This window comes from Prunus mume, linkage group LG1 (genome assembly GCF_029339155.1).
Source record: "Prunus mume cultivar Tortuosa linkage group LG1, ASM2933915v1, whole genome shotgun sequence".
NCBI classification, from domain to species: Eukaryota; Viridiplantae; Streptophyta; class Magnoliopsida; order Rosales; family Rosaceae; genus Prunus; species Prunus mume.
This window is the reverse complement of record NC_142698.1, coordinates 5,489,403-5,510,643: the sequence shown is the minus strand read 5'-3', so window position 1 is coordinate 5,510,643 and position 21,241 is coordinate 5,489,403. Positions and strand designations below refer to the sequence as shown.

The following is a 21,241-nucleotide window of genomic DNA, read 5'->3' as shown; positions in this document are numbered from 1 at the left end:
AAAATGATCATTTTTTCCTTATATTTGACGGAAAATGTAACAATATTATGACAACCTGGCAAATGGTGTGAGAGAAAGTGAAGTTGAGGATTATCAAACCTAATATTCGAGGTGAAAGACCAAAATTTAAAAGCCCAAAATTTACTAAATGATATACATACGTAGAAGGAAAACCAATCCTTGTTAATGAAGAAATGCCCAAAATATAGTATGATTTAGGGATGTAGTGTGCTGGCAGAGGCAGGTGGCAGGCAGCTGTGGACCGCTGGAAATTTGGGTATTAATTCTACCTTCATTCTTCTTCAGAACACAGTCCAAGTAAGTCGTTGATAATGGAGGAAGGAAAAAATAATAAAAAAGAAACTCTGTTCGATGTTCGCTCCCCCAATATTCTCAAGGCGGAGAATGCGGAGCCAGACAAAGACAGTGGTGAAATGACACTCTTCCCCTTCTCCCTTACCATAATTCCAAGGCAATGCCGGCCGAGGGACGGCAGTATCACTCTTGTTTCCACATTTCTTTTCACCATCTGCATCATCACCAGATTCGCTACACTCCCAATGCCCTCCTTCATTGATTTTCACCATTGCTATGTCACCTTCTAGGTGCTACCGTCTACTCCAAACTCAGCCGGAGACTTTTTGCTTCCAGGAGCCTTAATGGGTTGTGTTCAGACCAAAACTAACTCCCCAACTCATGGCCTTCAAGGCCTTCACAAGTTGAAGTTGGATCATGGGTATGTCAAGGGAGGTAAGGAAGGAAAACCCATTAGCCAAAAACACTCCAGAAAGGATATTAAGGTGGTGAGGTTTAATAGGGAGGAGAAGGTTGTTGATGATGGTGGTGTTGGTGTTCCTGGTGGAGGAGGAGGAGGAGGAGAGGGTGTGATTGGAAGGGAGACAGAGAAAGGCAAAAATGGTGGGAATGTTTCAGGAAGGATTACATTGAAGCAGATTGGAGGAGATGATGATACTGTGGGTGGCTGGCCAAAATGGCTTGTTGAGAATGTGCCTGAAGATGTCTTAGCTGGCTTGGTTCCTAAGACTGCTGATTCCTATGACAAACTTGCTAAGGTAATTACTTACCAAGTACTCTTTAATTATGCGCGATGACATTATCCAATGTCTTACATTTGTCTTAGTGTTTGGTATATGCTGAGCACCCTTGTTATCCTTGCTCCCTGGATGGATAGACATGAAAAAGTTTAAATTAGTTTTCATTGTTCTAACTTCTGACACATTTTATGTTTAATTGCTTCTTCATTGTGGCCTTGTAATTTTGATACATTCAAAGCCTGTACTTTGAGTTTGTGGGGTGCTCTTTGAATTCCTAAACCTTTTACTTGAAGGTTCTTTGTATCCTGGAGTGTATGAATGGAAGGAACTTGACATGCTAGAATAACTTCCTTTATTTATCATTTCTGTCATCTTCCTTCCTCTACCCTTGTTTTGCTCAATTTTTTAACGTTTTCTATCATCATCCTTTCTCTATCCCTGTTTTGCCCAAAGATTCAAACTGCGGCTTCAGGCGTTAGATGACAAAGAGGGGGTTGGGTGGGTAAATAAGTGGTGCCATAAGGTTGTTTGCCTTTCTTGGAGGACAAGGGTATCACAATACCTGAATTGGGTTTCGATATTTGGTTTTTGCAGATTGGCCAGGGAACCTACAGCAATGTGTACAAAGCTCGTGACAGGGACACCAAAAAGATTGTAGCTTTGAAAAAGGTCCGCTTTGACACATCAGAGCCAGAGAGTGTCAAGTTTATGGCAAGGGAGATAACAATACTACAGAAGCTAGATCATCCCAATATCATAAAGCTTGAAGGGATAGCTACATCAAGGATGCAGTACAGTCTATATCTGGTCTTTGATTTCATGCAGTCGGACTTGACCAGAGTAGTCTCACGTCCTGGACAGAGGCTCACTGAACCGCAGGTTGGCATTTTTCTTCGTCATCCTTAGAGCTAATTAAAAACTCTTAAATGTAGGTATTGGGAATATAAGTATGAATTCAAATTTTGTGTAATATTCTGCTGAAAAGGTGTGGAATTAGTGAACTAATCAGGAATAGGCCATGATAAGGCAAGGAAAGTCCTATAATTAACTTTGGAGTGGGAAACAATGAAGGTTGCAAATGATAAATAATACTCCTGTGTCATTGGAAACTTTGCAAAATTCTTTAAGCACTTATTTGTACTTTGTAACTCAATTCCTAATTGTTGCAAACTCAACTTTGGAATCAGCTCTTAAGAAAAGAAACAGGGCCTTCCCTGTCCTCACACATAAATGAATAGGAAGCAAGGGGCGAGGTTCTTTTATTAAAGGAGAAAAGAGAGGTTCTTTTGTAGCTTATTTCTATTTTAGGTGTCTGTGAACATAATCAGACTGATTTGGGTGCTTTCTGTACAGGTGAAGTGCTATATGCAGCAGCTGCTTGCTGGTCTCCAGCACTGCCATGAGAATGGGATTCTACACAGAGACATTAAACCTTCTAACTTGCTAATAGACAAAAGTGGGATGCTCAAAATTGCAGATTTTGGGCTTGCAAATTTTTTCCCTCCCAAAAAACGTCCTCTTACGAGCCGAGTTGTGACACTGTGGTACAGAGCACCAGAGCTGTTGTTAGGTTCTACAGATTATGGAGTTGGTATTGATCTTTGGAGTGCAGGATGTCTATTGGCAGAAATGTTTGTTGGGAGGCCGGTTATGCCTGGGAGAACAGAGGTAAAATGCTTTGACAGTGAGTTATTCTCTTTAAACTTCATTATCTGTGCATTCTGACTTTCCAGGAAAACTAAATGAGCTCTATTGCCTTCTCACATGAGTTAGTAATACAAATGAATCATCGCTCCCTTACAAAAATCTTGAGCAATTAGGGAGGCATCTGCAAAATGAAACAATTGCATCTTTGATGTATTCTTCTTCACATAAGCACTTTCGTTTTTGTTTATTTCTGTACATTCAACATAAGTTTTATTTTATATTTTAATTTCTATGCTGGAAATAAATCTTATTGGATTTTGGTTTTATTTTATGCATTACTGAAATACGCTTTTTCTGTAAGCCTATGCATGTAACCATCTCATTTGTGGCACTTTTTAGTCTATTGAGCATTTTTGTATTCAGGTTGAGCAACTTCATAGGATCTTCAAGCTTTGTGGTTCACCCGGAGACGATTACTGGAAGAAAATGAAGCTACCAACAAGCTTCCGACCACCACAACATTACAAACCTAGTTTTGAAGAATTCTTTAGGGACTTCTCAAAATCATCATTTGGTCTCTTGACAACACTTCTTGCTCTGTACCCGGCATCTCGTGGCACTGCTGCTTCTGCTCTCCAAAGTGACGTGAGTACAAACAGGAAGCTCTTTCTTTGTGTAATCAATATTTTCCATACCTTCTTTTTAGTCCCCTCTCTTTTAGTTTGCTTGCCCATTCTCTGCAACTGAAGAAGTTCATGCAGTGAAATTATCAGGAGTTTGAATAGTTAGTGCTACATGAAATGTTGAATCTCTCTGTTTTGTTAGATTAACATAATCATGAATTTGTTCTGAATTGACTAAGAGTTTATGGTCAATGTCTAGCAGGTCATCATTGCTTTGTATAATGATGAATTCATAGCATAATTTCTCTCTCTCTCTTCTCTCTCTCTTTTGGCGAAAAGGATTAGCATTATCAGTTGTATGTCATCTTTGATTTGTTTCAGCAACCAGATACATAATTTATTTTTCTTTGTGGGAGATAAAATTAAGATGCCATGCTGTTACTCTTTTACTTTACGAGTTGGATGAAAGTTTATGAGTACAATTTCAAGTATGAACTGCGTCTATGCGGACAACTTGACCTTTAAGAAAAAATTTGGTCGCTCTAAGAGCAGAATGAGTGAAGAAATAGCAATGAGAAAGGAAAGATGTCTTAGTGATATATTTTAGTTTTTCCTTTTGATTGTTTGATGTACTTCTGCTCAACATGTATTTATAAATACTAAATTCTATCTGCTTTCAGTTCTTTAGTTCAAGTCCGTTGGCATGTGACCTTTCAGCTCTACCGGTAATGTATAAAGGGGAGGATGAGTGGATTCACACCAGGGATCGGAGGAAGTACGTTATTTAAATTGATAATATGCAATTTACTGTCATTATTTTGATTTATTTAATAAATAATAGGCCGAAAGAAGAAAGATAGCACAAGATAACATTTGAATTTGATTGGATGAAAAATTAAGATATATATCTTTAAAATTTCCAATTCATTAGCATTTTGAATTACCTTTTCCTTCCTACGTAAGATGTTAGAAACTTAGAATCTGCTCTTTTAGGTTTTTTCAGTGGTGTTCAATTGAGTACAAATTTGTCCATTATGTTCTAGTCCCGTGTAGAGGAAAAACTTTCATTTTCAGTAATGGAGACGTTGCAGAAACAAGCCTCACAAAAAAAGACTAGGAAAAGACGCAATGAACGAAAGCTTTCCCTGAATCTAAAACAAAAGAAAATCTGAAAGTGGCAAGGACTTTCAATTAAATGCTACAAAACCACAATGGATTTAAATTATCTTGTTTAGATATAAAATGGATGTTATGTGCTGTCAACACACCCAACATATGAGTTACTTTAATTGTGCTTTTCCATCTGATATAAGGAGGGCTTCCAAACCAAAACAATTGTCTCAAAAAAATCGTGAACGTCATCAAAGCAAGGTCCAAGAGGTCAGAGGAGAGTTGGAATCTTCTAATAAGGTAAATCCTTAGTTTTGCATTTTTGTTTGATTAATCAGACTCAATTTTGGATTACTTTTCCTATTTATGAAGTTACATGGTATATGATATATAGCTCATGGTGTAAATCCTTTTCTCTTTCTTTAGTTTCTGCTGGAAAAGAATGCAGAACCGAACATCTACCGCCAAGCTACGGGAAGTTCGCACAGCCAGGATATGGAAAGCATGCATAGCCAAGAGATGGGAAGCATGCATAGCCAAGAGATGGGGAGCAACAGTGCAAGCAGCATCACTTCCTCCAGTTTTAAACCAAGCATATATGAGAACTTGCATGCATCTCTTTCTCCAATAATCCGTTCTCATAAAAAACGATTCCCGACCACTGAGGGTCATCCTACTGCTCTCAAGAACATCAACCCTGATGTTCTTAAAAACATCAAGGACTTTCCCCTCTTGCATGCCTCTATAACAGATATCATCAACCATACTGAAGGCAGTGCACTGTCCTATTATCGCAGATCTCATTCTACATTGGACTTCCGAAATCTTGATCCGGAGAAGATGTGATAATTGTTGGGACTGGACAAAGAGTAGACAATTGGAACAAATCACCTCAAGCTGTTCTAGTCCTGGCCTAGAAGCTTATAATTCTTTTCCCCACTTTTTTTCGGTCTCAGTTTTCCCCTTGTATGATTTTATGCTATAAATAAGGGTAATGATTTCCCCACTCCTATTTTATCCACTTACACTCCTTTTTTAGTTATAAAAAAGGAGTGTAAGTGGATAAAATAGGAGAAAAAGGAGTGGGGAAATCACCACTCATAAATAAATCTGTATCTGGGACCCTTGCTTTACTAAATCACTTATGCAAAATTCTCTAGGGAACATTAAGGGAAGTTAGTTTTGCACTGAACTAATGATTACAGAAAAGTAGTAATATATCAATGATCTTTTATTCTAAACTTGTCCAAGAAACAATTGTGTTGGATTGGACCATAGACATGATTTGCTAACAAATTTGTACCAGTATTTTACATGTGTTTGTTCTAGATTTGTCCCGGATGCCATACCATCAGGGGTAAGCCAGAGGGGCAAGTTAAATTTGGAAGCAGTGGTCGAATTTGATGTGAGACTTCGGTCTGAGTTTGAACAATGTGGCCGGGATTTGACTGCAGTAAGTCGAAAGACCATTAGGTGCCAAATGTATCGGAAGCTTCAACTGGGAGTTTGAACAATGTGGCCGGGATTTGACTGCAGTAAGTCGAAATTAGGCGCCAAATGTATCGGAAGCTTCAACTGGGTACAATCCGAGGTACTAAAGAAGGTACGGCATGCTAACCCAAGCTAAAAATATATATAAAAATACAAGAGAGAAAGTTAGGCTGGTATCTCTGGTAGACCAAAAAAATCCTTGGTGAAGGAGAAAATTTCAATAAATCTCAACAAATGAAGACAAGAATCATGGGAGGGGCCAAAATGCTTAACCCGTAAACCCAAAACACATTCCAAAATAATTGGCAGAGGATCTTATGCCAATGCTTGCATCAGAAAGGTCCACAAAGAATCCGACATAGGAGCTGCTGAAGAATTTTGAAGGCAGCCAGTAGATTCATGCCTCCGTCATGCCTTAAGTCTCTCCATCAAGCCTTAATTAGCTCCAACCCAACCTCATTCATCCTCAATCATGACCCAAATCACCTTCATTAATCGCTTCCTTTAAAATATCAATATAAGCATACTTTTTGTTTCTTCTCAATCCTCTAAATTAACAGGAAACCCCAATTTTCCTGGGGCCACCACCACCAACGCGTTGGTGGACTTGGTTCTCTGCATGCCCTATGTTTCATGTTACCTTAGACCCCAAGAAACCTTACAAATAGGTCACCTTCTCCCTTCACATGGATTGACACTTGTCCTTATACAAAGAAAACTCTGTTGAATTCACTGTTAAAATTCTGATATGATTTTAGCGCCACAAGGTTTTTGACTGGTAGCATACCGATTTGCCTCAGATCATCTGATTGTTGTCTTGCACAGGGTTTACTTCGTGATTGTACTCAAGCTATCTTAGATTGAATAATAATCGTACGTACTTTAAAAGGACAAAACTATTTGTCATGCCTTCGGCTATGTGCATGCCCCCTATAGTGCTCTTTCATTTGTAGATTTAATGAAGGACTATTTGCTAAATCAAGAGAAGGTAAGAACTGTTTTTCTTCTTTTGCTTGGCGTAGAAGTTATAAGAAATTCAGACGAAAGGAATTGAAAACCTATACCCTAATGTAGCGATGTTCTAGTTGATGAAGAATGAAGTAAGACTAAAGGGGATTGAAAGTAAGTTGTCTGATTTGATCACCATCCAATCCTAAAGGACTGAATCCCACACATCTCCAATACAACTGCTGGTAATTGTTGTAATTTTAGATATAGTACCGTAAAGTAGAAGCTAATATCACAAATGATTAGGTTTGTGTGATATTGTGATATGATAACCTAAAGCATCAACAACCATAGAAGACAAACAATTATACATCTGGATAAATAAATAAATAAATAAAAGGCTAGGCTTAAAATACAGAAAAAGAAACCGATAGCAAAGGAAAAGAAGCATGTTCCTTTGCAAGAGCAGCTTAATTCAAGAGTAGTCAAAACCATTTTATATATCAATCATTGGATTCAATCCCAAGAAATTCATTACAAATTAACCAGGTCTTGACAAACTATACAGTAATTGGAACCTTACTTGACTTTGACAAGAAAATAAAAAAGTAAGAGGATTCGGTTTAGTTCACTACTCATCGTAGAAGTTGTCAACAAACTTGCCCTTAATCCATTTGAAACTGTTGCGCAACGAAGACTTGAACTTACCTTCCACAGCATACATGTTGTAGCTTGCCACCCTCTTCCTTCTCTCCAGCTCTGGATTGCCAGATGTTGAAGACAACTCATCTACCTTGCTGCAGCTGACCGGACCATTGAAGCTGTATGATTTCGACCGGTCCTCAAACCCAAACTGGGCCTCTGTGTAGCCGGTCGAGTAGTAGCCGGAAAATGATTTGCTCTTCTCCATTACAGAACTTGCTCAGGGAGAGGGAGACCTTACAAGAGTACCTTTCAGTTCCAAATATATATGCGTTGTGAGAAACTCAGAATAGCAACCCAAATAACCAAGTGCGGTATGCATGGGCCATGACATGCCTTACTTGATGATTAAAGAACTGAATTATTGGGAATTGTGCGCAGGACAAAATCTGCGTTAGGATATGGTGGCGGACAATTAATAATATTACTCAGGGTAGTTGCTTAGATAATTATATATGGAATATGCTAAGTAATTTATGAGCAATGAGCATTTGACACCCACAAAATTAATTAAACTCGGATGCTCTAAATTTTCCCAATTGTGCTTATACTCAAAACTAAGTTTTTGTATATTAGTATTTAATTATCTTTCTAATATAAATGATGTCTTTTATAGCGTCCAATACAAGTACTAAATACTGAAATTTAAAACAAAATTATCATAATAAGCAAGCAGTATACAAGGTGCAATCAGGAGGCAAATAATTATACACAACAAAGTAAACATTTTTTTCTTAGTGGAGAAGTTTGGTGACACCATAGCTGGAGTCGGTACTGTGCTTTCCTCGTTATATGAAATGGAATCATGAGAGAGAGAGAGAGAGTACACGTGGACCAAGATGGTGGCGGACCTGTTTTACTGTTCAATAGGATAACCCACTACTGATGTATCATTTGGGTATCAATTGCTAGTGGTAGGGGCCCAACGTGTGTGGGGTTGGCTTAGTGGAGGAGTGAACCCACCAATATGGGTGTGGAAAGGAGTTGAATGTCCCACCATAATTTCATAAGGTTGTGAAGCCCACAAGGCCCGATTTCATTTTAGAATTTTAAAATTTATCTTTTATTTTTTACTTTATCTTTTATATTATTATTTTTTATTTATCAAATTTAGGAAGAGGAAAGGGGGTTTTCTTATGCACACATTGCCAAGGTGTCACGGGGGTTTGAACCTGAGCCTTTTCCACTTGGCTAGACAGTGTTGGCATTTTAGAATAATCATTCACTTAGAGGGTTAAAAAAAACACTCAAATCTCACATGGATTCCAATTTGCAGCACAGTAAGCAAAACATGGTAGGAAAAGTGACCTTACACTCTAGACACAGTTCCAAACTTCTATGAGCAATACGATCTTGATGAAGCAGAAGCAATAACAAGAACAGAGTAAAATAGCAACATCTGCACAAAGTGATGGAGGGTGTAGATTGAATGAATTTATAGATTGGGTGCTAAATTGAAATCGACCTATAAATCAGGTCTGCATTTTGTAATTGACCCTTTATAAAACTTAATTCATCATCCATGTAAAATATTTGCTGCTTTACTAACAAAAAAGGACAAAAGAGGAAATTAATTGAAGAGTCGTATTTGACACACAAAGAACAAAAAGAAATGGCTCTATTGCAGAATAAATTTTTAGATGAAGAGGAACAAGCATATGCGCACCTGATTTTGCCCATATAAGTGAAATTTAACGCCTGAAGAAATCAGCACCATCCTCGACATCATCAGTTTTGATGCATCCACTTTGTGCCATAAGTATTCTGTACACTCTCTTGGAACAAACTTCACCTAATCTTCTATCATCACCAAGTAAACCTTCGGTTGTCAAGTCCTTCAGCAGAAATTCCTTTTCATGAACCTGCAGAGAAAAGCAAATAGAACAAAAAATTCATTGTTTTACACTGATGAAGCAGACTGAAAGGCATGTGCATGCTGCTCATCTTGTAATAATATCAACATATATTGCATAAGCTATAAGCATGCAAGTTGGCATATTTCAACCAACTATACATAGCGACTCAAACTCCAAATTGTTTTCTCAATGAACTCAATCAAAGCAATTTCCATCCCCCTTCCCCCTCAGGATAAAAAATGATTATTCTGAAAGGAATGTTCTTTAAATGTTTTGACTGAGATGCCCAGAGAGAAGCAAGCAGTCTAACTCTATCGCAAATTGCTCCCCCTTCCTCCTTGAAATGTTTTAACCAAGAGGATAGTGACTATTAATTCCTTTCAGAACTTGGGAGTTCCATTGCATTTCTTAATCTCTCTTCATTTCCCAAAACAGACTAGTAGCCAGATGTAACCCAAAATTACAGATTCCATCTTCCAAACAAGCCCAAGGCTCCTACAAGACCAATGGGTGAGGCTATGTTCAAAACTAACTTGCTTACTAAGGTATCGGTCCACAATTTTTATTTATTTTGTTGATGGGAAACAAAACGTCATTAACAAGAGAGCAACAGCAGAAAACAATAGACAACATGTCCACAGGAGCAAAGAACTAGGGACCTGTAAAACAGCATCAAAACCTTTAAAATAGCATAGAACCAGTAAAGAAACAAAACAAAAAACAAAAACAAAAAAGTTCCAAAAGAAGGAGTGCCCCTAAAATCTGGAGAGATTGAAGCCCATACTTATTGATACATTTGGATCCGTGTACACACTCAGAGAAAAAGGCATACTATACTTACTGATATATTTGGGTCCATGTAAATACTCAAAAGAGATTTCATGGTAGGGTACTTCTTCCATATAGCAATAGCAAATCGTGGCTGTACCTTAGGGATAGCTACCAAAGCTTTTAACCTGGATGCAGATACTAATTAGGAACAAAAATAAAGTACTCACATATAAAATGGATAAACTTACGAAAAACATACAAATCATATTAGTTTGTACAGAGAAGGCTTGTTCAACAACATGTTTTACCTAGTGTCTACCAAAATTGCTTTGGCATTATTAGTTGAGAACACTAATAGGAAGAAAAAAAACAAAGACCAAGTAAACTGTTGCATGCTGGTGTTTGGGAGATTAGTTCAAATTAAAGTCATCAATATTCCTAGAATTCCAGAAATCCAGTTTGAATTCAGAAGGCCATGGTCAATTTTGTGGGGGCAATGGTTGGAGGGCTCGGAGGAAGGGGGATTAGTCCCAACTAACTAGACAATTAGGCTTGCAGGTTTCTCTATCCTCTCACTTTCATCATGGTTCCTCTTCTCCTTTCTGTCCGATCAAACCATCCTCAAAAGGAGATAGAGCAACCTCACCGGCCTATATCTAGACCTGCATTCCAGAAAGTGAATTCAAAGATACTATATCCCCTCGAGGAAATAAGAATGTATATCAAATGACATAAGTAGAACCACTATCATAACAACCATAGGAGATGAATAAAATCTGTACACTCTAAAATGATGCATTACTTTTGGTGCTGGCAACAATAATTTAAGGGTCTATTTGACAGTGCTTTTAGAAGAGCTAAAAGCGAAATCACAAAACCAAAAGTGTTTTGGCCATGTATAACAGAATAGTTAAAGGAAGCACTTCCAGACATTTCCACGAAGCAATTGGATTTTCAATAAAAAATTTGATTTGCTTCTAACAAAAGTGCTTCCAGCAAGTAGAAGTGTCCCAAACAGGCCCTAAGCAGTTCAGATCCTTAAAAGTAGGCTTCACGTTATCACTGGTTGCTACATTCATCATACGAAGTCACATCTTTAATTTTTATTCACAATCCAGACTTCTGCCTTCTGAATCTGCTATCTATCTTCTAATTCTAGTAAAATGATCAATCTGTTAACATCACGATACTCACCATGGGCTCTTTTTAATTAAATTTCGGTCAAGGCAGTCCTTAGGGATAAGGGATCCATTAGCATTTACATCCAGTCTCGTTAACTTCTTTCTGCAATTTTATAAAACAAAAGGTAGAATCAAAATATTGACCAGTTAAAATGTGAAAATTCCAATGGAAAGAGAGAGAGCATTTGTCGTTTTACAATGAAAAAATAACTGTACCAAATGACACGACTATTACTTTCTAGGTAATATAAAACAAAAAGAAAAACTAAGTTGGAAGTTTGAAACATGAGTAAGCTACGTGATCCTCAGACACAACTTTTTAAAGAAAATGAGAGTGTATAATGTAGAAGCATATATAAGGCCTAGAAAAGTAAAATCAACAAATACCTAAATTGGCAGGATGACAGGCTGCATGTTAGACCAACAACATGTTCCGCAAGTTCAGCCTCATCCATGCACTGCCTGGAGTGTACTTTAAAAAAATTAGTGGTCAATTTTGCGAGCGCCTGTTAAAAGGGGAAGAAGTCAGGACACTAAACCATTAAAGATCCACTGTTCTGCAAGAAATATATGAACGGCCAAAAAGCATTAATGTCTTGCAATCCTTTTAATGTCAGTAGTTCAACCTCCTCAACAGGTGGGAGTCTCCGGCCACTTTGATTTGTCGGGTTCTTGTACAGCTCTTTTTCCCTAACATTGTAAAAAATTCAATGTGATGCAGATCTTCAGTATGCACAAATCCATACTAGCATATTATAGTAGAGCAGAAAATAAAGATAGCAACTGGCACACAAACTGTAAATTTTATACAATGAAAGATAAAAAAGACAAACTTATTTCCAACAAAATCTAAGAAAATACCATTGCATGTCAAAAACACATTCAAGATTTTCTACGTATAACACAAATGAGGAAATGTTAGGTATATGTCACTAATAAAGCTAAACATTCTATCGTTCATATCAAAAGTACACTGAACTGAATGGCAAATTTTTAATTTTTTTTACATCATGCAGTAGTTTTCTTCATGTGATGTTCTACAATATAACAAAACACAACAGGTATTTATAATCTGATGCGGACATCATTAGTTAGTTTCCTGATTTATTAGTTTCCTAGGTTCTCTAGTTTTCCAGATTTCACTAGGATTATAGTTTCCAGATTTTTAGTAGGATTTGATTTAAGTTTCCTAGTTTATTTGAATTAGTTCCTTGGTGGACTAGGATTTCTATTTTAGTAAGGGATTTTTATCCTATTGTCTCTAGGTTTTTTGCTATATATACCCCCCATGTAATTCTTTAAAGTTGAGTCTTGAGATATTAAGAAAAGCTTACTTTCCAGAGATTGGAGACTCCTGGGTGTGAAGCCAAACTCTTTTGGTGTGAAGCCAAGGCGTCTTTTACCAACTATTTTTTGTTTTTTCATTGTTTTTGCTTCCGCTAAACTACCCAAATACTCGATTCACCCATATCCTACATCATAATCAATCAATAATACTCAAACAGCATATACATTTTATTGAACATTGCATAAGCTCCATCTGTTTAACAGGGAGATAACAAAGCTTGACTTTTATATTAATCTGTTCCAATTACTTATCACTTGCTCTGATGAAGGAAGCATAGGACCCAAATTTATTAGTTTCCCAATATATTTGTTAGTTTCCTAGATTCTCTAGTTTTCCAAATTCTAGTAGGATTTCTACTTTTCCAGATTTCTAGTTTTAAGTTTCCTATTTTACTTGGGTTAGGATTTCTGTTTAAGCAAGGGATTTTTATCCTATTATGTCTAGGTTTTAGTTTGCTATAAATACCCCCATGTAGTTCTTTAAAATTGAGATTTGGATATTAAGTAAACCTTCTCTTAAAACTATGTGATTTCTGTTCTTCCTTCTCGGTTCTCTCATTTTGGTCCTTTCTTTCGTCCCTTCGATCTATATTTTCGTCTCCTCGACCTCCGATATTCTTCTTTGTTCTACTGTTTCTGTCCTTTATCTCGTCTTTTCGATCTCTATTTCTTCTCCTCGGTCTCTTATATTCTACTCTGTTCTATTGTTTGAGTGCTTAATCTAATACCTATGGGCTGTACTACATCATGCTCCTATTTTAATAAAATTCTAATTACTTACTCAAAGGAAAAATAACATTCAAGCTTTTAGCTAAGTAATCAACTATGTTTATCTAAATCGTGTTAACCATTATGCAGCATACCTCAAAGACTTAACATATAACACTCTCAGAAGATGAAATGAGTCAAATGGCAGCCAAAAAAATTCAATACAAGTTATAATGCATATCTTTAGCTAAGTAAATGAGCTACAGATGCACAATGGTAACCTTGGATCTTCAGCAACCTCACCTTTTATTAATGTATGCCATCAACCTATTTGTAAGATAACACACTGTATACGATGGATAACGACTTCGAACACTAAAAACATGATCCAAAAGAGATTCATTGATGACAAGGTTACAAAACTCTTCAGCTTCATACACGAGCAATATATATTGAATCTCTATTTCTTCAGGGGAAAACTGCAATTAGATATTACGGTTAATGTATGTGAAAAAAAATTATAACGATACACAGAAGCAATATATGCACAAAAAAATAAATTCTAATTCATTTACTTAGCAGAGAAATTAATATTTTTGTCATATATTCCAACAAGAGACACTAATGGTTAGTGGTTATGCCGGGCATGCCTCTGAGATAGTGAGATGTAAAGTATCTGTGAGGCTGACGTTCATGAAATCTTTAAAGAAAGATCTTCAAATAAACCATGAAGATGCAACACAATAGTAATCAATCATTTTACATCATGGTCCTTTGATAGTGAGCCTTCCAGCCACGCATACACCCACAATAAACCTTTAACTTTATGGTTTATATTTTTATAAAATAAATGAATTGACCTAATCTTATAATCCACAAGGGCACAAAGGCTGATAATGTTCAACCATACAGAATTTATTTTTATTTTTAAATTCCAACTAATTTTCCCATTGTGAAAACTACTAGAGTCTGAGATGACATGATGATGCATACAGAAAATCATCCATTCCATACACCTATTACCTGTGAAATATGTTCTGGGACAGTCATGGTCCAGACAATTGATCTTTCAATTGGATTTGATGTTATACGGTATGTTAGCCCCTTTTCAGCAAACCTCGTAAGCAAATTTCCTACAATAAAGTTTAAATAAGTTCTCAGCTACCAGATATAAATGGATATGAGATACAAACACACGTGAAGTACTTCAAGAGAAAAAGAGAAATGACACCACACCTCCAACTGACCCCAACTCCACTACTTTAGAATCAATCTCGGCCACGATGGATTTTAGGGCAAACTTCCCTTTTTCCCACTTTTGCTTTTCTTTCTGTATTTTTTTCATCTCTGCTGCTTCAGCTTTCAGAGCTTCTCTTTGCAATTTTTCTTGCTGTTTTTCATGGATATCAATCAGCTTATTGTTCTGTTAGAAAAAATGCAGTACAGATCATAAGAACAACTTACTATCTTCTTTAGCTTCTTTTCTTCCATTAAGCGCGTTCTTTCCTCTTTTGTCAGCTTCCTTCTTCCTGTTGCCTCTTTTGTAATGTTTTCTTTATCAGTAACAGCTGTAGTCCTTCTCTGCTTCATGATGTTTCCCATCTGATCCATTCTATTTTCTGGATAATCAAGTACCTAATCTCATCATGACATTACATTTGAGGATTTGGATGTGTGAAATAGCAGAAATTAAAAAGTGATTTCCTCTTCAACACCACACCACACCTCCTTAAAAATGAGCACATTAAGAAGTGAAACATTACGGGGTCTCATGAATACACAATAATAATAATTGAATTCAGAGAGCACATGCCCGCAAAAAAAGAATGACAAACAACAGAAAGCTGTCCACAAATAGCTTGATTTTCCCAACTATTATGCATTTTAAGTTTAGACAATCGAGTGCAAGAAAAAGTGGAAGAAGGGAAATTAGACATAACCAGATGATTGTTATACTGCAAGACTGGTACTACAGTTGGACTGTTAATGTCAATATGTTATAAGCAAAACAGCTTATAGAAAAACTTCAGCTACAGTTGATGAAATCATAAAGTACAGAGAACATTTTTCTTGATTGGTAAACAGAAATGCAGAGGATCTAGAAACTCTCTCATGAGCTGTAAATTTGTGGAGGAGATTGTTTAAGGAGGCATAACTGAGCTGAGTTATTCCACCAGATTGAGGGAGGAAAAGAGCAAAGATGATCTAAAACTGTGAGGTGTTGGAAGCTATGGGTGATTTGGTTGGAAAGAAGCAAAAGAATGTTTTAAAATATATAGAGATTAGGGGAAAGAGATTCTTTGGATAGAGTAAGATTTTCAACTTCACTATGGTGCATTGGAGTTTTGGGATTTAGCTCGCTGTTATCCTTGCAGATTGGCGGGCTGTGCTTATTATCTTGTATGCAGTGGACAACATGTCCACAACCTTTTTTCTCTGCTGGTACGTGTCCACAAGTTGGTGTTTTTAGAAGGTTATTAATATTTTTTTACTTATTTTTAAAAAAATTCTGTACTAATTTATATACAAAAACTACCAAACGAAAATATACTTTAAGTTCCATGTTTTTTATAAATGGTTAAGACTTCCATAACATCCATTGCAATCCACATTTTCTTGAACTAAATTTTCATTAGTCCTATCTGAAATGTCTTCCTCAAGTAGTCTTCACATCCAAATCAGAATAATTTAAAACTCGTCAAGTTTTGGATGAGTAAAAGATAACTAAGTACTTGAGTAATGTTTCAAGTCAGTACCGTTTGGAACCATGTAATGCCTAAATTCTAGAAAATGCAATGCCTCTGATGCAGGATGCATAGGACCTAAATTTATTAGTTTCCTAATATATTTGTTAGTTTCCTAGATTCTCTAATTTTCCAATTTCCAGTAGGATTTCTACTTTTCCAGATTTCCAGATTTCTAGTTTTAAGTTTTCTATTTTATTTGAGTTAGGATTTCTGTTTAAGCAAGGAATTTTTATCCTATTATGTCTAGGTTTTAGTTTGCTATAAATACCCCCATGTAGCTCTTCAAAATTCAGATTTGGATATTGAGTACACCTTCTCTTAAAACTATGTGATTTCTGTCCTTCCTTCTCGGTTCTCTGATTTCGATCCTTTCTTTCGTCCCTTCGATCTATATTTTCGTCTCCTCGACCTCCGATATTCTTCTTGTTCTACTGTTCTGCCCTTCCTTTCGTCACCTCGATCTATATTTTCGTCTCCACGATCTCTTATATTCTTCTATGTTCTATTGTTTGAGTGCTTAATCTAATACCTACGGGCTGTTCTACTTCAGCCTCCTATAGAAATTAACAAAATAAAACACACTTGTAATTAGAAGAATGTCTCTGAATTATCAAGCATAATTATTAAACATGAAAGACCAGAATGTCAATTGCACATATAGAAATTATAACCTCTGACCCTAACTGGGAATAGAAGCCAAAGGTGTTTCTTGTCCACAGCCATAAAATAGATAATATTTAAATAAAAGTAAAAACAGGAAATTACCACAATGCATTGGGACAAAATACCTGATCAATATCATCTTGCAAAGTAGATTGTGAAAAATTCCCCTCAGACATATGTGCTAACTCAGCATCTCCTGATAAACATGTATTTAATGAGTCCATTTTAAAAGGATAACATATTCCAGGGAGTGGATCATTTTGTTAAATATTCTCAAATTCAAAAAAAATAAATAAAGGCAAACACCCAACCTTAACCAAAGGAATGCCAGATACAACATAAACATACCAAGAGAACATGTGGACTCGACAAAACTAAACCTCCAATCTAAGTCCTTCACCACATCACACCCACTAGCGATGGATTCAATCTCCTTCCCCTTTTTCCTTGCATGACCACTTTCAGGCTCATTATCAGATTCCAAACATATCAGTCCATTAACACCTGAATGTAAACAAAAGGCCAGTAAGGTCAAAGTTAACACCGAGCAGTATGGCTGTGAAAGAAAAAATTATATATATATAAGTTGCTGTAGAAATGGTTTCATTGGGGTCAGCCGATGGCGATGGTATTGTTGAACACTTCGCTAAAGGTATACCTAAGAGACAAACAAGAGAAGAGAAATCTCAAAACCTTTGATCGAGCCACTTTGTTTCTTACTGGATTGGATTAGCAAGGGTTGATCGAGTTTCCCGAACTTAAGAGACCAGATGAGGTGGAACGAGTAGGAGATCCCAAATACTGCTAATTCCATCGGGTTATTTTTCGTCTAGGCTCACCCGGGCTTCGGATCCCTTTATAAAAGGATCCTACAAAGAGTCGCCTTGGGAGGGAAGCTCCAGCAGCTCTTCCAGTCGGAAAAAAAATAAAAAAGCAAACTCAGCTTCTGTCCCTAGTTTATTTTGGGCTGAAGCTGTTCTGACTGCCGTATCTTTTTTGATATATATATATATATATATATTTATGTTTAATATTGCAAACTAAACAAAGATTTCAACATTAACGCTCAAAATGTCAGCAACTAAAGGAAAATAATTACAGAAAAATTAACAAATTTCATACAGTCCTCATTCACTTCCTCCAAACTCCCGAAACCCTTCTTCCCCAACACAAAATCCAAAAAAATTCAAATCCACTTGGTCGTAAGCTTTTTTGAAATCAACCTAAAGACTAGCCCTTCTTTCTACTTTCTCACTTCCTCCACCACTACATATTCATTAGGACCACCTCTGATATCTGCCTTTCTTTAACCAAAGCTCCTTGAACATAAGGAAATTGTATCCTTTAAGACTTCCTTCAATCTCAGAGCCAAAACCTTCGAGATGATCTTGTACAAGCTTGATGCCAAACCTTTCAAAACTTGCGTACATCCCCTTTTTGGAAATTAATTTAAAGACTAGCCCATCTTTCTACTTTCTCACTTCCTCCACCATTACAGATTCAGTAGGACCACCTCTGATATCTGCCTTCCCTTAACAAAATTTCCTTTAACAAAAGCTTCTTGACCGGAACGAAATTGTATCCCCTAATACTTGCTTCAATCTCAGAGCCAAAACCTTCAAGATAATCTTGTACAAGCTTGATGCAAAACCTTTCCAAACTTGCATGCATCCGTTTTCTTTGGAATAAGGCAAATGTACGTTTCATTAGTGATCTCATTGACAACCCCACTTCTATTAAATTCCTCAAAAACTTCATCAAGTCCACCATCAACACAGCGCAACACTGGATAAACTGCTGTAGAAATACCATTGGGACCGAGTGACTATCCTCGCAGCAGTCCCAAATTGCCTTCATCATCTCATCGTCCTGAAAAGGTCTCTCTAACCAAGTTGTGTTTTCTTCTTTTGTATAAACCCTTTTATAAAAGCTGATTACTTCTTCCTCAATTTTTCCCATCTTCAGTGACTGACCAATCTCCCAATTCCCGTCTACTCAAATTTAGGGATTTCACAGTTGAGCATTAGGGCTTAATATTAAAATTTTGAAGAACAGATAAATGGAACCCAAAACTATAATGCCAAGTGATCGTCGAACCTATATTCCAATTGACCGTAACAGAACTGTAATGCCAAAACACTTAATACGCACACACAAATAACTTGACGCAAAACACTAAACAACTGATTCAATATACAGAAGAACAGTATTGATGATAAAGACAAACAAACAAAACTTTGAATTGAATCAAGTTTAACCAAAAAGAGGTAAAAATTATCATAATATAACAAGCAACGCATAAATAATTAATTGAAACAAAAACAAAATATAGCAAATAAGAATTTCCAAAAGCACTCAAATCGATGAAATAACACAAATCAACCAACCAGGGAACTTGTGCTCGGAGTCTGAAACCCTAGCTTGGAAGTGGGAAGGGGCTTTGGTGCATTTCACAATTGCAAGATCAGACATGGGGGTCTCCGGGACGAAGTCAGGAGTGGAGGTGGGGCCGGGCTGCTTCTGTGGGGTCGGGTCGTCGTCGAGGACCAGAACCGTAGGGATTGGGTTTGGGTCCAGTTGGGTTCGGCGTTTCTTACAGTGGAATGGTTGGAATGGGGTTGAGAGGGCATTCTGGTCTTCTTCATCGGAGAGAATGATTGGCTCCGACATTTGGGAAATGGGAGGAACTGGAAACGAACAGAGCATGGGAACCCACCCACTCCACTCGGATAGAGAAGTCCGTTTGGTTATGTTGCTTCCGCTTTGAATAAGCGCGGGATGGTGTTGATGGATCTATGGCCCAAAAACAGAAAATACTGTGAATGTTTCCATTATTCACATAAAATGAAAACAAATTCATGCATACTTGTAGAAAACAGAAAAAAGTTGTTTTCATTATCATGGAAACATTTTTATAAAAATAACTCACATATTATTATTTCAAATTGTACTACAGACATGTTTTCATTGTTTTTGTTTTGAAGATGTTTTCTAATTAATCTACCAAACGCATTTTGGAAATGAAAATTCGTTTTCTTGCTTTCATTCTTTGAAAATATTCTAAAAAACCATTCTCTAAAAGCGTTCTTGAGCAGGCCTTAGCTGGTGATACTCCCATTCAAAATTTGACATGTGTATAACTTTTTGACAACTGGATTTAGTATTCATTTTTACCCTTAAAAATAAATTTAAAAGAGTTTTAAAAACTTACAAATAAAAAAGAAAGAAAAATAAAAACCCAAATATCATTTGCCTCATCGACGACAACGAAGCCCCTGTCATGACTATCTGACTCTCTATATGTGAATATGATGATAGCCCATGGCAAATGAATCCTTCGAGTTTCACAATCAAGAGAAAAACTTTGATTTTGCTCTTGATATATGTTGAAAGCTTGGATTCCTCAAAGACCATAAACTCACCCCCAAGAAAGTTTCAATCCAAATTCCTTGAACCCTACCCGTAATAGAGAGGAGGGAGGAAGAGGGAGGGGAAGGGAGAGGGCACAAAACATGAAAAAGAAAGACTAGCTGCAACCATGGCGAGAAAGGTGGGGGTGGGGCAAGTTCAATGAAAGGGAAATTTTATTTATTTATTTTATATATTTCCATTTTTGTTAATTTAAATTTAAATTTAAAAAGGGATTTTAAATCTAGCTATGTAGATTTTAAATTTTTCTTTAAAAAGTTGTATACATGTCAAATTTTGAGTGAGAGTATCATCAATGACGTGGTGGTACGCTATCATTCTATAATTTCTCCAAGGTAGGAGCATCTCCAGCGGTGAAGATAAACTCATATGTAACGCGGGGATAGCACTTTTTGCCATCCCTGACCAATAACGCAATGATATATAGGATAACTTTTCCGTGTCATTGTGTTATTGGAGGGGGATAACAAAACAGTGTTATCCACTTTATAAATAAGTTTTTTTTGCCAACGGTGACCATCTCCATACACATATTGTATAAGTATCGATAATTTCAACGATAATATCCGAAAATATCGATGTCGATAATTTCTCTCACACTTCAGCAACATTTGACCAAAATATTGCTATAATATCAATAATATCGAGATGATGAAAACAATGAAAAATTTGAAGAGTTATTTACACTAATCGCCCACTAAGGTTTCAGTTTGTTTTCACAAAACCATCATATTGCAGGATCGGTACATTCTCAGGCAGTTTGCATATCTCTGACCAGTGCTTTTTTTCACATCCGGGATCGGCTCCGCCGTAACACAATATTGTCCTATTTGAGCCCTCCTTTACGCCCTCACGGTTTTGTTTACGAAGCTCACGAGCAACTTCGATGGGTCACCTATCCTAGAATTGCTTTAGCCTAACTCGCTTAACCCGAAGTTTCTATGACTCCGAGCGGTGAGCTCT

General features: G+C 36.8%; 2 protein-coding genes across 4 annotated transcripts; one reads left to right on the top strand and one right to left on the bottom strand.

The window, feature by feature from the left end:
* The first annotated feature begins 270 nt into the window (after positions 1-270).
* On the top strand, positions 271-5,288 carry LOC148920825 (putative serine/threonine-protein kinase At1g54610). Its single transcript, XM_089053393.1, has 7 exons — positions 271-1,073; positions 1,650-1,934; positions 2,409-2,723; positions 3,126-3,347; positions 4,006-4,100; positions 4,639-4,735; positions 4,862-5,288. The coding sequence occupies exons 1-7, from the start codon at positions 660-662 to the stop codon at positions 5,279-5,281; spliced, it is 1,848 nt and encodes a 615-aa protein (XP_088909519.1). The 5' UTR covers positions 271-659; the 3' UTR covers positions 5,282-5,288.
* A 2,396-nt stretch (positions 5,289-7,684) lies between these two features.
* On the bottom strand, positions 7,685-19,594 carry LOC103342766 (crossover junction endonuclease EME1B-like). Of its 3 annotated transcripts, none has more exons than XM_089053398.1 (13): positions 19,237-19,593; positions 17,198-17,353; positions 16,975-17,045; positions 14,904-15,074; positions 14,676-14,829; positions 14,463-14,572; positions 13,743-13,918; positions 12,011-12,074; positions 11,772-11,890; positions 11,398-11,487; positions 10,274-10,388; positions 9,243-9,438; positions 7,685-7,825 (listed from the first exon to the last, which is right to left on the bottom strand). In XM_089053398.1, the coding sequence occupies exons 1-12, from the start codon at positions 19,553-19,555 to the stop codon at positions 9,268-9,270; spliced, it is 1,716 nt and encodes a 571-aa protein (XP_088909524.1). In that variant the 5' UTR covers positions 19,556-19,593; the 3' UTR covers positions 7,685-7,825; positions 9,243-9,267. The 3 variants fall into 3 exon arrangements, with proteins under 3 accessions (XP_088909524.1, XP_008244634.2, XP_088909534.1); XM_008246412.3 differs by having other exon boundaries at positions 7,782-7,965; XM_089053408.1 differs by lacking the exons at positions 7,685-7,825; positions 9,243-9,438; positions 10,274-10,388 and having other exon boundaries at positions 11,394-11,487; positions 19,237-19,594.
* Positions 19,595-21,241: the final 1,647 nt, after the last annotated feature.

What these genes read in the sequence shown, in the direction of transcription:
- LOC103342766 (XM_089053398.1), bottom strand. Translation starts at nt 19,555, where the DNA reads ATGCTCTGTTCGTTTCCAGTTCCTCCCATTTCCCAAATGTCGGAGCCA. An exon ending in GACTCCCACCTGTTGAGGAG is followed by an intron (nt 11,891 to 12,010) that starts GTTGAACTACTG and finishes CCCTTTTAACAG; the next exon opens with GCGCTCGCAAAATTGACCAC. An exon ending in ACATGGACCCAAATATATCA is followed by an intron (nt 9,439 to 10,273) that starts GTAAGTATAGTA and finishes TTTTCTCTGCAG; the next exon opens with GTTCATGAAAAGGAATTTCT.
- LOC148920825 (XM_089053393.1), top strand. Translation starts at nt 660, where the DNA reads ATGGGTTGTGTTCAGACCAAAACTAACTCCCCAACTCATGGCCTTCAA. An exon ending in CACACCAGGGATCGGAGGAA is followed by an intron (nt 4,101 to 4,638) that starts GTACGTTATTTA and finishes ATCTGATATAAG; the next exon opens with GAGGGCTTCCAAACCAAAAC. An exon ending in AGTTGGAATCTTCTAATAAG is followed by an intron (nt 4,736 to 4,861) that starts GTAAATCCTTAG and finishes CTCTTTCTTTAG; the next exon opens with TTTCTGCTGGAAAAGAATGC.